The following is a 13,702-nucleotide window of genomic DNA, read 5'->3' on the forward strand; positions in this document are numbered from 1 at the left end:
ATTGGTTGGATTATGCACATTTTAAAATTTTTATAAGTTTCAGAACCCCGAAACTTCAATTTAAGAGATTCTACATCCGTTCGATTCCGAAGGCTGTCCGATCTAAATTGATATATAACTTCAGTTTGGTGATTAATTTTAGAGAAACACACTGGAAGTATTTTCTTACTAGAGAAAGTGACTTTTTACGTCGTGAAAACCACAGGTCGCCCAACAAGACATAAATGAAAATGTTGCACGCTCAGTCTTTTTGAGCCTATTCATGGACGGTATTCTAGCCCTGGGTTAAGCAGAACTCAACATTTACACATATTACTTGTATCGAAATAAAATAAATTTAGAGACACAGGTGTATTCATACGGCGGTGTGCATAGAACATTCAGTAATACACAGTGTGAAAAGCGGTTAAGGTCTGTTTACACTTAACATATTCATGGTTTATGTTGTATAATTCAAAACAAATCACAACACGGAAGTGTTTGACATTTTTTCTTAATCATGATGATACTGTCTATATTGAACCAACTTACAGTCCAACAGTGTGTCTAAAACTATTTTAGGATTTAAGTGAACTACATGAAACTTTTAGCATTTGTTTTTAATTATTGCATAATATATGCTGCGTTTAATACCTACCAGAAGGTATACTGTCTAGAGCTTTTAGCGCTGCTTGACATTCCCGGAATATACCATGCCAGTTCAGCTGCTGCGTCCCTGACAGTGATTGTATGGACAGGACAGACCTATCCAAAGCTTTTTTCAAAACATTGTGTTTCACCATAGCTTCTGTTTCTGAAATGGTATAAGCCCTTTGTAGAAATGTAAATCGACGTGGCCATTGTTACCATTTAACGACAACTCATAATTTTGACTAGGACTGTCAAATATAACTTTGTGTGTACGAATTAAATGTAAAGAAGTTTTCAACTTAGAAAAACTATTTTGTCATCTTTTCGCCAGAGTCTGCATTGGCGTTTGTATCTGCATCCGCGTCAAAACATGTCACCTGATTTCTCAGCAATTACTAGGTTGAAAGATTATTATCTGTCATCATGAAGTTACTTAACAAGATAGATTTTATAAATTTAGCTTACATTTTAACAATATAATGACACTTTTCGCTCATACATTTTGTTATAAAATTTGAAAAAATACGTATTTTAGTAACTATTAGACCGAATACTTTCACACTCGTTAAAAAGTAATTCTTAAGGAAAAGTTACGTTCAAAGAATGCAGCCTCTGCGAAAAGAAACCCTACAGTATGTATATAAATGTATAAATTGTTGACATTCACACAAACATAAGGAGGCAAATAAAAAAGACAAAATAAACATATAATACAGGAACACAGTAGGACACCGCCCTGGAACGGTCACGGGCAAAGGCAGAACAGGGGAGTGTAACCCTGATTATGATGCGCACCAAACCTCAATAATAAACACTACGTGTACCAGAGACACATAAAAGTGTAAATAACAGTTTTTTTCCGCTAGATGACACATGCAACGGTAACGAAATAAACGATACGTTAAACACAACAAAGCCTTTCCACCATATAAAATGACTTCTAAATTATGGCTTGCATTGTAACAACATAATACTGTTACGCCTGTAAGCAGGTTTTTCATCCACTACATATCTGAAAGGTTTGGAATGCAATCTGATCTTTGGTCTCATAAACCAGTTCTTTTTCTTAAACAAATTTTCTGATATCTTATTAAAATGTTTTCTTATACAAGTCTATGTAAAGAATGTGAAATAACTTAAGGGGCCAACTTTGATCACATGGTCTTGATTTGAACAAACTTGTTAGAGGACCACTAGAAGGGGCTACGTACAAAATGTCTAAACTCTATGTCTTGCAAGTTCCCACAAAAAGAACGTTAACGTTTTTCTATGCGAGTCTATGCAAGACAGGTGAACACTGAGTATCAATTTTTACTCCAGATACATGATATGAACAACTTGGCAGACCACCACACAAGGCTACAAGATCTAGAGCTTGATGTTTTAGGCAAGAAGATTTTTAAGTTTTTTCTTTTACAAAAAGTAAACGTCTGAGCGGGGCCAAGTTTGAGCGTTCCAAGGCGGGGCGCCATTATGTTCCTTTGTTTGTTCGTTTTGTCCTTGTGTGTTGGCTTTGTATGTGTGTATGTATGTGTGTGTATGCGTGTGCGTGTGCGTGTGTGTGCGTGCTGTGGGTTTCATTTTGGGGAGGCTGCGTTTTTGGTACGTGGCATTCCCTGTTTGATATTTGTCTTTGGGTTTTTGTCACACCTGGGACATGATTTCAGCAAACCTGGTACAGGACTACTACGCATCGCTACATTCCAAATATCTATGCTAATGGCATTACAGTTTTAAATAAGAAGATTTTTGAAGAATTTTCTTCAATAGGCCTACGCAAAACACACGAATATCTAAGTTTTGGCTGATCAAATACCTTTAAAAGGTGTCTTATGTATGTCTATATAAAACAATTGAACACCAATTTGTGGGGCAAACTGTGACCCCCAGAGGACCATTACATAATGATGCATGCTAAATATCTAAGCCCATAGCAATACCGTTTTTAAATATGTGAATCACAGGGCTGTGCAAATTTTGACTCTATGGGCATGATTTGAACAATGGTACATGCTTAAGGCATTGAGGTTTTAGGCAAGAAGGGTTTAAGGGCGAAGCCAATTTTGATCCCAGTTGCATATTTCAACAATTTGGAACAGGACCACTAAACATGCTATATGCCTAATATATAAGCTTTAAGCATTTAGGTTTTAGACAAGAATGTTAACAAATTCTTATATAAAGTGATGTAAAACAAACGAACCCCTGGGCGGGGTCAGTTTTGAACCCAGGAACATGACTTGAGCACTCTTGTTAGAGATGAAATAGATAGTACTACATATCAAATGTCTAAGCTCTGGGCCTTGCGATTTTTAAATGTTTTTATACTTAGTCTAGTAGCTATTGCAAATAAATAAGACAAAAATAAATACTAGTAGCCGAGCGTCTTGTCATCAGAGAGCTCTTATTATTGCGACTTGCAGGATTGTTTAAATTGCGTTGAATGAATTACGTGTATATTATTCCATGTTAAGAAATACAATCATATACTACATCAACAAATCAACAGATGCCCTAGACATAACATTGCAACTATTCAATGCTCTATATTTTATATAATAAGATTCTCGTGTTACGGTATAATAAATAATGACAGATAAGAAACGTTGATTTCATTTAGATCATTTTATCATCAAATAGGACTTAGACAAATGTATGAGTTTAAATACAAATGCATTGTATATTTATGATTTACTTGCTTCACCCGGCAACCTCTATAAATCAAAAAACATTCATATGTTACTAATCCACGTCGATTTTAACAGGTTTTACTGTACATCATTTGAGTTTATACCATGCTGGCTACGAGATCTGCCCTCTCTTCTGTCATATGTTTTAACAAGTCTGCAAAGTTCTAAATATTTAACTTACCAACACCATCAGATGCATCACTTGCAGCAGCTACTGCTTGGTCGATACTAAACTCCGTGCCAGTCATATTTTCATTCAGGCAGTTGAAAAATGTTGCAACCCCCTTTACCTCTTCCATCGGATGTTTATAGATTTCTGCGGGGAAAAAATCAACTTTCGGTTAACGCAAGTGTATTCGATTTAACAAGCTTATATCCTGAATGTATACCATTAAAATGTTGGGTTTTACGTCACACTGACGCAATTTAGGTCATGCGGCAACTCTCGTTTTTTTTTTTTTTTTTGTTTTTTTTTTTTATTTTATTTTTTTGTTTTTTTGTTTTGTGTTTGTGTTGTTTTTTTTTTTTGTTTTGTTTTTTTCTGTGTTGTTTTTTTTGTAGAAGAAGTTAAAACACAGAACGTTCTAACTAAAACATAATTAAATTTAACTTTGGTAAATTTTGAAACATTTTTGAAAATATGACAAAATGTGCACAAACAAGCACCAAATAAATAACAGGAAACAAAATATATCAACAATATATGTAAATATTTACCTAAGCGATCATCTGGTGGGCAGTTGTCTGGGCTGAGACTCGTAAGTCGCATGCAAATCAGAATTTCTACAAGATTTGCAGGTGTCAGTAAGCAATCATCCTCGGTCAACAACATACCTGAAATTGAGACAATTAGTTCGTCTATTTCTAAGCTTTTTGCTCCTTTGCTAACCTGTTCAAATTATCTAGTCACGCTTCGTTTTCATATTCAAATTCAAATATTTCTGACACTTTGTGTAGCCTGTATTCAGAAACTGACCTTTGGCTGAAATACAAAGCGTTTAATTCATAAAAACTGTTTCATTATGAAGAAAAATTGAAAATGGCGTTGTAACAGCATGCTCATGATGAAGACTATACAGGTAATATTTCAAGCACGGCAAACTACCTTTGAACGTCATATGTAAGCAAGCTGAATGTAAACCTTACACGCAAGTATACCATGTAAATCTATAGGATGGTTCCGTACCCACAACAGTCAGGAACAAGTAATGCTTTCCACACGGGCACTGACGCACATCAGAAATTCAATCGAAAAGACAACATGACAAAGATTATTGTTAAATTATGCATTTGGTCAAATTGAGAACAATATCATCGTTAATAGTGTAAGCTCATGTTTGCATGACTTTAATACATATTGGGCAAATTCTAAATGTTGTATGTAACTGCTTTTAGTTAACAGATGTAGCGTTTTGTTTGAACTACAGTTTAACTTGCATACGAGTATCAAACTGGCGGAGGAAAGTAGCAAATGTTAACGGGGCTATGAAACATCAACATTGCTAGTATTTTATTTGAATTCACCGTTGAAGAGTGTGTCTGGGAGTGACCTAATGTCAAAACTGTAAAGAAAATGAAAGCGTCACATAGTTATTATGGACGCCATTATATTGATATAACTGCTTCATCACCTCCAGCAATAAAGAGCAGAGCGCTCTTCTACGGTAGCAACTGAGTACATTCGATAACACGCATGTGCAGAAACACTTCCTGAATCTTCCTTTTCTTTACAATAAATAGTAGTGATCAAACTAGTCCACTTATATAAAAAACAGGTTTGGCGTCATTAAATAGAAAAAGTGGAAACTTCACAGGTCATTTTAGTTTAAAGGTCTCTCTAAGCCGGTAAGCGAAATTCTATGACAATAATATCAGACTTTCTACATGACCGCAAAAGGACCACAGAGTAAAATAACAACATATACCACATTTTAGCAATTCCAGTAAAATGCCTTTTGTATGTATATTATTACATATATATTGCATAATATTAACAGTAATATATTTCTTCTGTAATGATTTAATTCTGTATGGTATTTAATGAAAGTACCAATCTTCCGAAAAGAATATAAGAACTCACCTGACATTATAGCCGCTAAGGGAAGCCCTTCACATAAACCCACAAGAGCATCAATATATGGTTTGTTTTCCTTCTTGAATACCTTAAGTTCTGGTGAATATGTTACAGTTTCACTACAATGTTCCTCGTCTTCTAAATCGTTCTCCCTTTGTTCAGTTGTTTCAAAGAGTATTTCCAAAATTGCTTTTTTGTCTAACGGTTTAAGTTCAAAAGATACATAATTTCTTGTCGTTTGTTTTGGTTTGTTGGCTGATGCAAGCACTGTTCGCAATTTTAGGCATTTCAGTGATTGGCGATGAAAATGAAGAAAATTGTCTTTTAATGGGCTATCCATAATTTTGTCGATATTATCTAGGAAAAGCAAAAATTCACTTTTACAGTTGCCTAAGGTATCTATTAAGGAATTAATGGCTTTCTTTATCAGATCGTTCCGTTTTAAACACTTGTCTCTGTCAGGCAGTTGGCAATTTTCACATGAATTGCATGCGATTGTTTCTGACGGATATTGGTTTATAAAACGTTCTCTTTCTTTATCCGCATCTATGGAAATAAAGAATTCGATAAACCAATTATATATCGTATGTCCTGATTCTATGTCGTCAGATTCAAAATCCTTGATCACACATTTATAATTCTCACTTTTGCACAACTCTCTGTACAATTCTTCAGTGAACTTTGACTTCCCAATTTTTCTCATTCCAAAAACAAGAACTGATCTTTTCTTGTTTAGAAGTTCCTTCACCTTTTTCATTTCTGCATCCCTTCCAACAAATTTCCATTCTATAGAAAGAGCTGCACAATTCCCCATATTTGTTTATCACAAGCTAAATTTAGATTAGCTCTGATCAAGTCATTGCTGACACAGCTGGCAATATATCGCTTTCATGCAGTAAAATATGAATACCAGGAAGTATTGACTGCGCATTTCCTTTCCACTTTCTGATGACTAATGATGAGATCTAAAACAGGAATAAAGAGCATTTTCATGCGGAATACACGTTGTGTAAAATATTTAAATATTTCAATTAAGGTCACCATCTAGTATAACTCATGCAAAAGACATAGTTACAGAAACATTTTGTACAAGGTTTAGGCTATTGGATAATGTTTACTGTATCAAGTAGAAACCAGAGAAGCAAAAAAGTGCATAATCCACAGGCCGCCAAGCATGGCAAAAATGTAAATGTTGCATGTTTGGTTTGACCACTTCGCATATTTACCTTACATTATTATTTTTGCGAAAAAAATAGTGTATTTCCCTACATAGGTTGCATTTCCAAACTTTTTAAGAAGTTCCGTGCAGTTCAGTGAAATATTGAGTTGATTTATCTAATATAATGTTTTTGCCATCAGTTAATGTATTTGATATCTATGAACATTATGAGCATCTCAAAGCAAATCCAAAATAAACAATCCAATAGCATAGATATTCTCTACAATATCAATTACTTTATTATGTTTAACGTCACACTGGCACAATTACAGGTCATATGGTGACTTTCCAGTTTTTGTATGGAGCTGGCCCTCCGGACGTTACTTCAGGCACGTCCGTAATCCAGCTGGATGGTTTTGATGAAAGAATTCTAGAAGCTTTTAAAACTTTTGTTTTAGTAAGTCGAAATTTCGCGTTAGTTAACTGACATTTTGAGTTAGCAAGTTGATATTTCGATTTAAAATATAACATGTAATTGCATTAAGGGTCTTCCATAGGAAATCTTTAGAATGGTTTTGTAGTTCAACTTCATACATCTAAAACAGAAACAAAGATCATTCAGTAATTGTTTATTATGATAATCACATAGTATCACACGTATATTTTTTCTGCCGCTCAGAATGAGATCCATATTTATATAACAATTATATCTATGAAAAGTTGAGATTGACCATTTTTTCAGTCTCACTTTTTCACTTTGACATCTCACTGACAATAATTTTGTAAAACATCTTTCACTTGCACTGACTGCGCACCTGCTAATAATAACCGAAAAGGGAGTTAAGCAGTATTCGATGATAGATAGATAGATTGATAGGTTAAGTTTCTTTCTTATCACATGAACTTCGTAAAATTGCATTGGTCATCACTATTAAGGATTAAGATGGGATTCTACAACATAATTATATTATTATTTCCATATTATATATAAACACGGGTTTGGCACACTCTCTAGATACCTTTGCGCAAAAAAGTATAATCAAGTTGAATTGACATTCATTCAACGAATACGTCATGTGACAGGAAGGAAATGACACAATGCAAGGATTTAACATCCTCATTCATTAAACTCCTGATATAATAATAATTATTCATGTACAGGTATTATGGTAGATGTATGCACAGTAATTCAAATTTAATATAATTATGAAGAGTAGCCAGAGTTCAGCCAGGGAAGTCATAGCTCTGGTTACTCTGGCTGGCCAGAATAGTAAGAGTTCAGCCAGAGTAGCCGGAATTCTGGTTACTCTGGCTGCCTTGTGATTTTGCTGCTTTTTGCTGTACAATTAATACTTCGTCATGTGCATTTTCAAGTATATTCGGTACAAATTATAATTTGTTATGTAGATAAAACAGTTTTTATGTACATTCATTACTTTGTCGGGTACATTTCTTAGTTTGTGTTATGCATTGACTTGTTTGTTCTGTACAATTAATAGTTCGTCATGTGCATTTTCCAAAATATTCTGTACAAATCATAATCTGTTTAGTAGATAAAGCATTTTGTTGTGTACATTTATTAGTTTGTCTGGTACATATTTTAGTTTGTTCTGTACAATTAATAGTTCGTCATCTGCATTATCCAATATATTCGATACAAATCATAACTTGTTATGTAGATACAGCAGTTTGTTATGTACATTACTAGTTTGTCCGGTACATATCTTAGTTTTGGCTGTGCAGTTCTGTACAATTAAATTTCGTCATGTGCATTTACCAATATATTCGAGACAAATCATAATTTGTTACGTAGATAAAGCAGTTTGTTATGTACATTGACTACTTAGGTTGTTCTGTGCATTCACTAGTTTGTGCTGTACAATTAATAGATTCCAATATATTTGGTACATTTCATAGTTTGTTATGTTGATAAAAGTGTACCAGACAAACTATTCAATGCACATAACAAGCTATTTTATCTACATAACAAATTATGATTTGCACCTAATATATTGGTAAATACACATGACGAACTATTAATTGTGCAGAACAAACTACTAAATGCACATCACAAACTAAGAAATGTACAGGACAAACTAGTAAGTGTACATAACAAACTGTTTTATCTACATAACAAATTATGATTTGTACCGAATATATTGGTAAATGCATATGACGAACTATTTATTGTACGGAACAAACTACTACATGCACAACACAAACTAAGAAATGAGCCGAACAAACTAGTAAATGTACATAACAAATATGTTATGTACATAACAAATTATAAAATGTGTACCGATATATTTAAAAATGCACATGACGAACTATTCGATGTACAGAACAAACTACTAAATGCACAACACAAAACTAATAAACGTACCGGACAAACTAATAAATGTACATAACAAACTGTTTTATTTACAAAAAAAAAAATAATTTGTACCGAACATACTAGAAAATGCACATGACAAACTATCAATTGGACAGCATAAATTATGAAATGTACAGGACAAATTAGTCAATGTAAATAACAAACTGTCTTATCTTCATAACAAATTACGATTTGTATCGGATATGTTTTATCTACATAACAAATTATGATTTGTGCCGAATATTTTGGAAAATGCACATAACGAACTATTAATTGTACAGAACAAACAAGTCAATGCATAACACAAACTAAGAAATGTACCCGACAAACTAATAAATGTACAATAAAACTGTTTTATCTAAATAACAAATTATAATTTGTACCGAATATACTGGAAAATGCACATGACGAAGTATTAATTGTACAGCAAAAACCAGCAAAATCACAACACAATCTGGAATAACTACGTAATTAAATAAAAAATATCTTGTCAAGGCAGTCCACGCGTTCCATAAGTATTAAAGGCTAATACAAGCCCCGTGTACTTGTATTCATATTTACATGATTGTTACGTATAAAATGTACTTGTGTCAAATTTCTTTTTAAACAAACATCTATGATCATCCAAATACAAAAATTAATAAAAAAAGTAACTTACGCTTTCCCTTAATCACAATTAAATACCACATAATCAGTGCATCGTTGCATTTATTGTGTACAAACACATTTTGATTTTACCAGAGTTTAACGCGTTCGTGAATATCATAAAAAGTCTGACATTAAAGCTACTTGCTCCCAGTTTGGGTGAAATATTTCAACATGTTTCATTTCAAGAATGTACATATCACACTGAAAAAGATATTGTTTAAATGCAGGAAGAATGTTATAGTAAACATGTGCATAGAATTTTATCACTGATAAATTTTAAGAGAAAAGCAATGTGTCCGAGTTTTAGGTTATTTCATTTTCACTGGGGACCATAACTAGCTTTTTAAAGAATGCAATCTGTGTACCATTGAAGGTTCCATGTGCACCACCGTATAAATACAGCTGCGGGTATATCTTAATTGAGGGCGTAGACGTTATTACATTCACAAAATCGTCCATGAACAAGCTCAGTCAACCTGAGCTTTAATATCGCGTCAGGCGATGTGTGGTTTCCCATTATGTCTATTTCATTAAAATCATACTTGTTCTGTAAGCGCTTTGCCGTAATTGGTTTTGTCGCATAAATTCTCTCTCCATATGTGTGTGTGTGCGTGCGCGTCTGTGTGTGTGTGTATACGCGTGTGTGCATGCGTGCGTGCGTCCGTGCGTGCATGCGTGTGTGTGTGTGACAAAATTGGTAAGCAATTCATAATATCTTAAGCAGTACTGTTTGTTGTATGTGACATCTGTTACTACTATGTTATAACGATATATTATCACAAATAAATCAAATCTACATATAGAAGAATACTTATTTCCATATTAAAATCTCAAAAAGATATTGCCTGAAAATCAATTTGAAAATTTCATTTTTCAATTCATCGGTAGTTTAAGTCGTACTAGAGTACGAGGCGACTGACCGGGCAAATAGCTTTTGTACACATTTCATAGTCTTAATAAGTGACCAAATGAATCCTTTTGTAACCACGCATTTCGGTTATATATGTGTGTTTCATAGTAAATTATATATTGGTGTGGACTGAAAGCATGAGCGTCTATTGACATTCCCTTCCACCCAAAGTGACATATTTAATCTGTTCGTGCATAGTGTATACGTAAAAATATTTTGCGTCTAACTTTAATAGGGCAATGTATACGATGATATTCCTAATCAGGCAAAATACGACAATATTTCGATAAACACTACCTGTAAGGTAAACACGCATATATAATAACATGATAAACTCTAATTTATGTTTAGTAAACATGGTTATGTTTAAATAACTAGGACACTAGGTTAGTACTTTCGGTTTTGTTAACTGTAAACAAATATACCTTGTATATATATAAATACAAACCGTCAGTTAATAGTAGAATAAAAATATGTAAGGAAGAATGAGAATATATTTCGTAGAAGCAACAACAATATGCACGTACCTGGAAAAGATCAACATCAAATATTCTGCAGCTATAAATAGAATTCAAGGGGAAAAGTACACAAGTATAAATAGATCAGAAGGTCGCGCATCATGTACCAGATACCTGCTTTAAATAACTTCAACTATCATATATTTTTCGACACTGTTTGTTGGTGATGAAAAAAATACAATACGATAATCTCCACAAAAGCACAACAAATATATAACAAGAAACGCGACAATGCCACGAAACCAGGTTTTCAACATTTTTCATAAGAATAAAAAAGTATACTGAATCACAGTGCACCACTTTAAAGCACAACCCTAACCCTAACCCTAACCCTAACCCTATTTTTAGTAACAATGACCTTGACCTTGATCCCAGAAACCCCAAAATCAATCCCAAGCTACAACTTTATATAAGTTTTCTATACACCAAGTTTCATCATGATAGCTCATTCCTAAGTTAAGTTATTGACCGGAAACCCTTTTTCTAGTTAAGTAACAGTGACCTTGACCTTGACCCCAGAAACCCCAAAATCAATCCCAGCCTTTGTCTTGATATAAGCTACATACATACCAAGTTTTATTCAAATATCTTTACCGAAACAAAAGTTATTGACCGGAAACACCAGTTTGACGCCGCCGCCCATCCGCCCAACGACATACCCCAATCTAATAACTCAGGTTTTCGTTGAAAACCTGGTTAAAAACAAACATTTCTTCATCATTTCAAAATTCTATCAATTAGAAATGTATCCAATGTATATATTATAGATCGAGATATTGATTTGATAACACTTACAAATACTACGTAGGTATTCCCGGCAAAACTGATAAATAGTCAGATGCTTGCGAAAAAAAAAGTTAAATGCTGGATGTGAATGCTATGTCAATAGACCATCACCCAAAGCGGATATATGATACTAGGTTTATATTCCCAGTCGAACTATTATTAAAAGGAAGTTTTATATATGTAACAAGCATGTAGCTCACCTTACAACAGTCCGGGACAGGATTATAAGATTTGATGTTGCTTTATTAAATAATATGTTCTTTAACACTGTTTTATTCAATTCATTTTATACTTACCGCTCATTAATCTTATAATCAGTAATACGTAACAGTTAGGGTCATCAATTTGAGAACAGAACGATTATTATCAAAAATGAATATTTCATGTAGGCGACAATTCGGCTTTCTTGTTTTCTTTTTAGTTATAGATGCAGCTACATTACTCAGGCTTTCGGACCAATAGATAGATAGATAGATAGATAAGATGAGATGAGATGAGATAGATAGATGATAGATAGATAGATAGATAGACAAATTTAAGCTAAAATATCCAGTAGTTGGGTAACTAAAAAGTTATAGTTTCACATAAGTAAAACACACATTAACTAGTTAACTAAGATCACAATAAAATTTGTATCACAGCTAGGCTTATTAATACTCTGTGTACCTTTATATTATAGAAACAAATGTTAATTAGACTAAAATAGTTCAAAATGGAAGCAACATGTATGTATAGATTATAGCAGTATGTAGTAACCTAGGATGGCAGTCATTATTTTAACAATTATTAATTTGTGCTAACGTGAAGCTGACTACTAACTGTTTGCAGCGGTACAGTGACCACTCAGCAGGTCATATAACCTACTTGATACAAAAGCAATGCTTGATATTTTAGAAATACTTGATACCTCAGCGATGACTGATACTATAAAAATGCTCAATACAGTAGCAAGTTAATGTTTGATACTACAGCAATTTTTGATACTAAAGTTAGTAAATATTGTTGCTAAAGAATGCATGGTGCAAAAGAATTGCTTGATTCTATAATTAAGACACGTGGTAAAAGTCAAAACTAGAAGGAACAATTTTTTGAACATTTATTTTGAGGACATCCTGAATAACTTTCCGGTAAAAAGTCAAAACTAATTAGCCACGGTCCTTCAGACCTTCGGCAACAGTTTTGACTATTGACGGATAAGTTCTTAACTGTATAAAATGTAATCTGCACGTTAACCCAGATTATATATACTTTATTTTAGTAGTCGCGTTATGTAATACTTTAGTATATATTTTGTAATCATGGTAGTATTAATAAATACGACAAGAGATCACAGATTGATCTTGGCGCCAACCATCGAGCCATTATTGAATGTTCTAAATTTCAAGACTAGCTCAAGGTCAAAATCTAGGTCAAAGTTCATTTTGGTATACAAAACTATGCATGTGGTCCAAATTTGAAGCTTGTATCTTCAAAAATGTAAAAGTAGGTCACTAGGTCAATGTCAGGGTCAAAGTTTATTTTGGTCCACAAACCTAGGTATGTGGTCCAAATTTGAAAGTTGTAGCTATAGAAATGTGAAAGTAAGTCACTGAGTCAATCTCAAGGTCAAAGTTTACTTCGGTACACAAAACTATGCATGTGGTCAACATTTGAAAGCTGTAACTTGAGAAATGTGAAAGTGGGTCTCTAGGTCAAAATCAATGTCAAATTTCATTTCGGAACACAAAACTATGCATATGGTCTAAATATGAAGCCTGTACTCTCAAAAATGTGAAAGTAGGTCAATAGGTCAATGTCGAGGTCAAAGTTTATTTCGGTACACAAACCTATGCACGTGGTCCAATCTTGAAGGCTGTAGCTACAGAAATGTGAAAGTAGGTCACTAGGTCAAGATCAAGGTCAACTCATGTCAA

The 13,702-nt window shown here is 33.6% G+C and overlaps 1 protein-coding gene across 5 annotated transcripts in view; it reads right to left on the bottom strand.

Moving 5' to 3' along the window:
- Positions 1 to 13,702, bottom strand: part of LOC123551687 (uncharacterized) — a 60,703-nt gene that overhangs the window by 11,253 nt on the left and 35,748 nt on the right. For 4 of the 5 annotated variants that reach the window (XM_053541156.1, XM_053541158.1, XM_053541155.1 and 1 more), the window contains 4 exons: positions 5,401 to 6,359; positions 4,038 to 4,154; positions 3,502 to 3,636; positions 638 to 793 (listed from right to left, as the gene is read on the bottom strand). In XM_053541156.1, coding sequence (XP_053397131.1) covers positions 638 to 793; positions 3,502 to 3,636; positions 4,038 to 4,154; positions 5,401 to 6,208 — 1,216 coding nt within the window. In that variant the 5' untranslated portion in view covers positions 6,209 to 6,359. Of the gene's footprint in view, positions 1 to 637; positions 794 to 3,501; positions 3,637 to 4,037; positions 4,155 to 5,400; positions 6,360 to 6,849; positions 7,997 to 13,702 lie in introns of those variants that run through there. The other variant, XM_053541159.1, reaches the window with a different exon arrangement.

The sequence above is a fragment of the Mercenaria mercenaria genome, chromosome 4 (assembly GCF_021730395.1).
Source record: "Mercenaria mercenaria strain notata chromosome 4, MADL_Memer_1, whole genome shotgun sequence".
Lineage (NCBI taxonomy): Eukaryota > Metazoa > Mollusca > Bivalvia > Venerida > Veneridae > Mercenaria > Mercenaria mercenaria.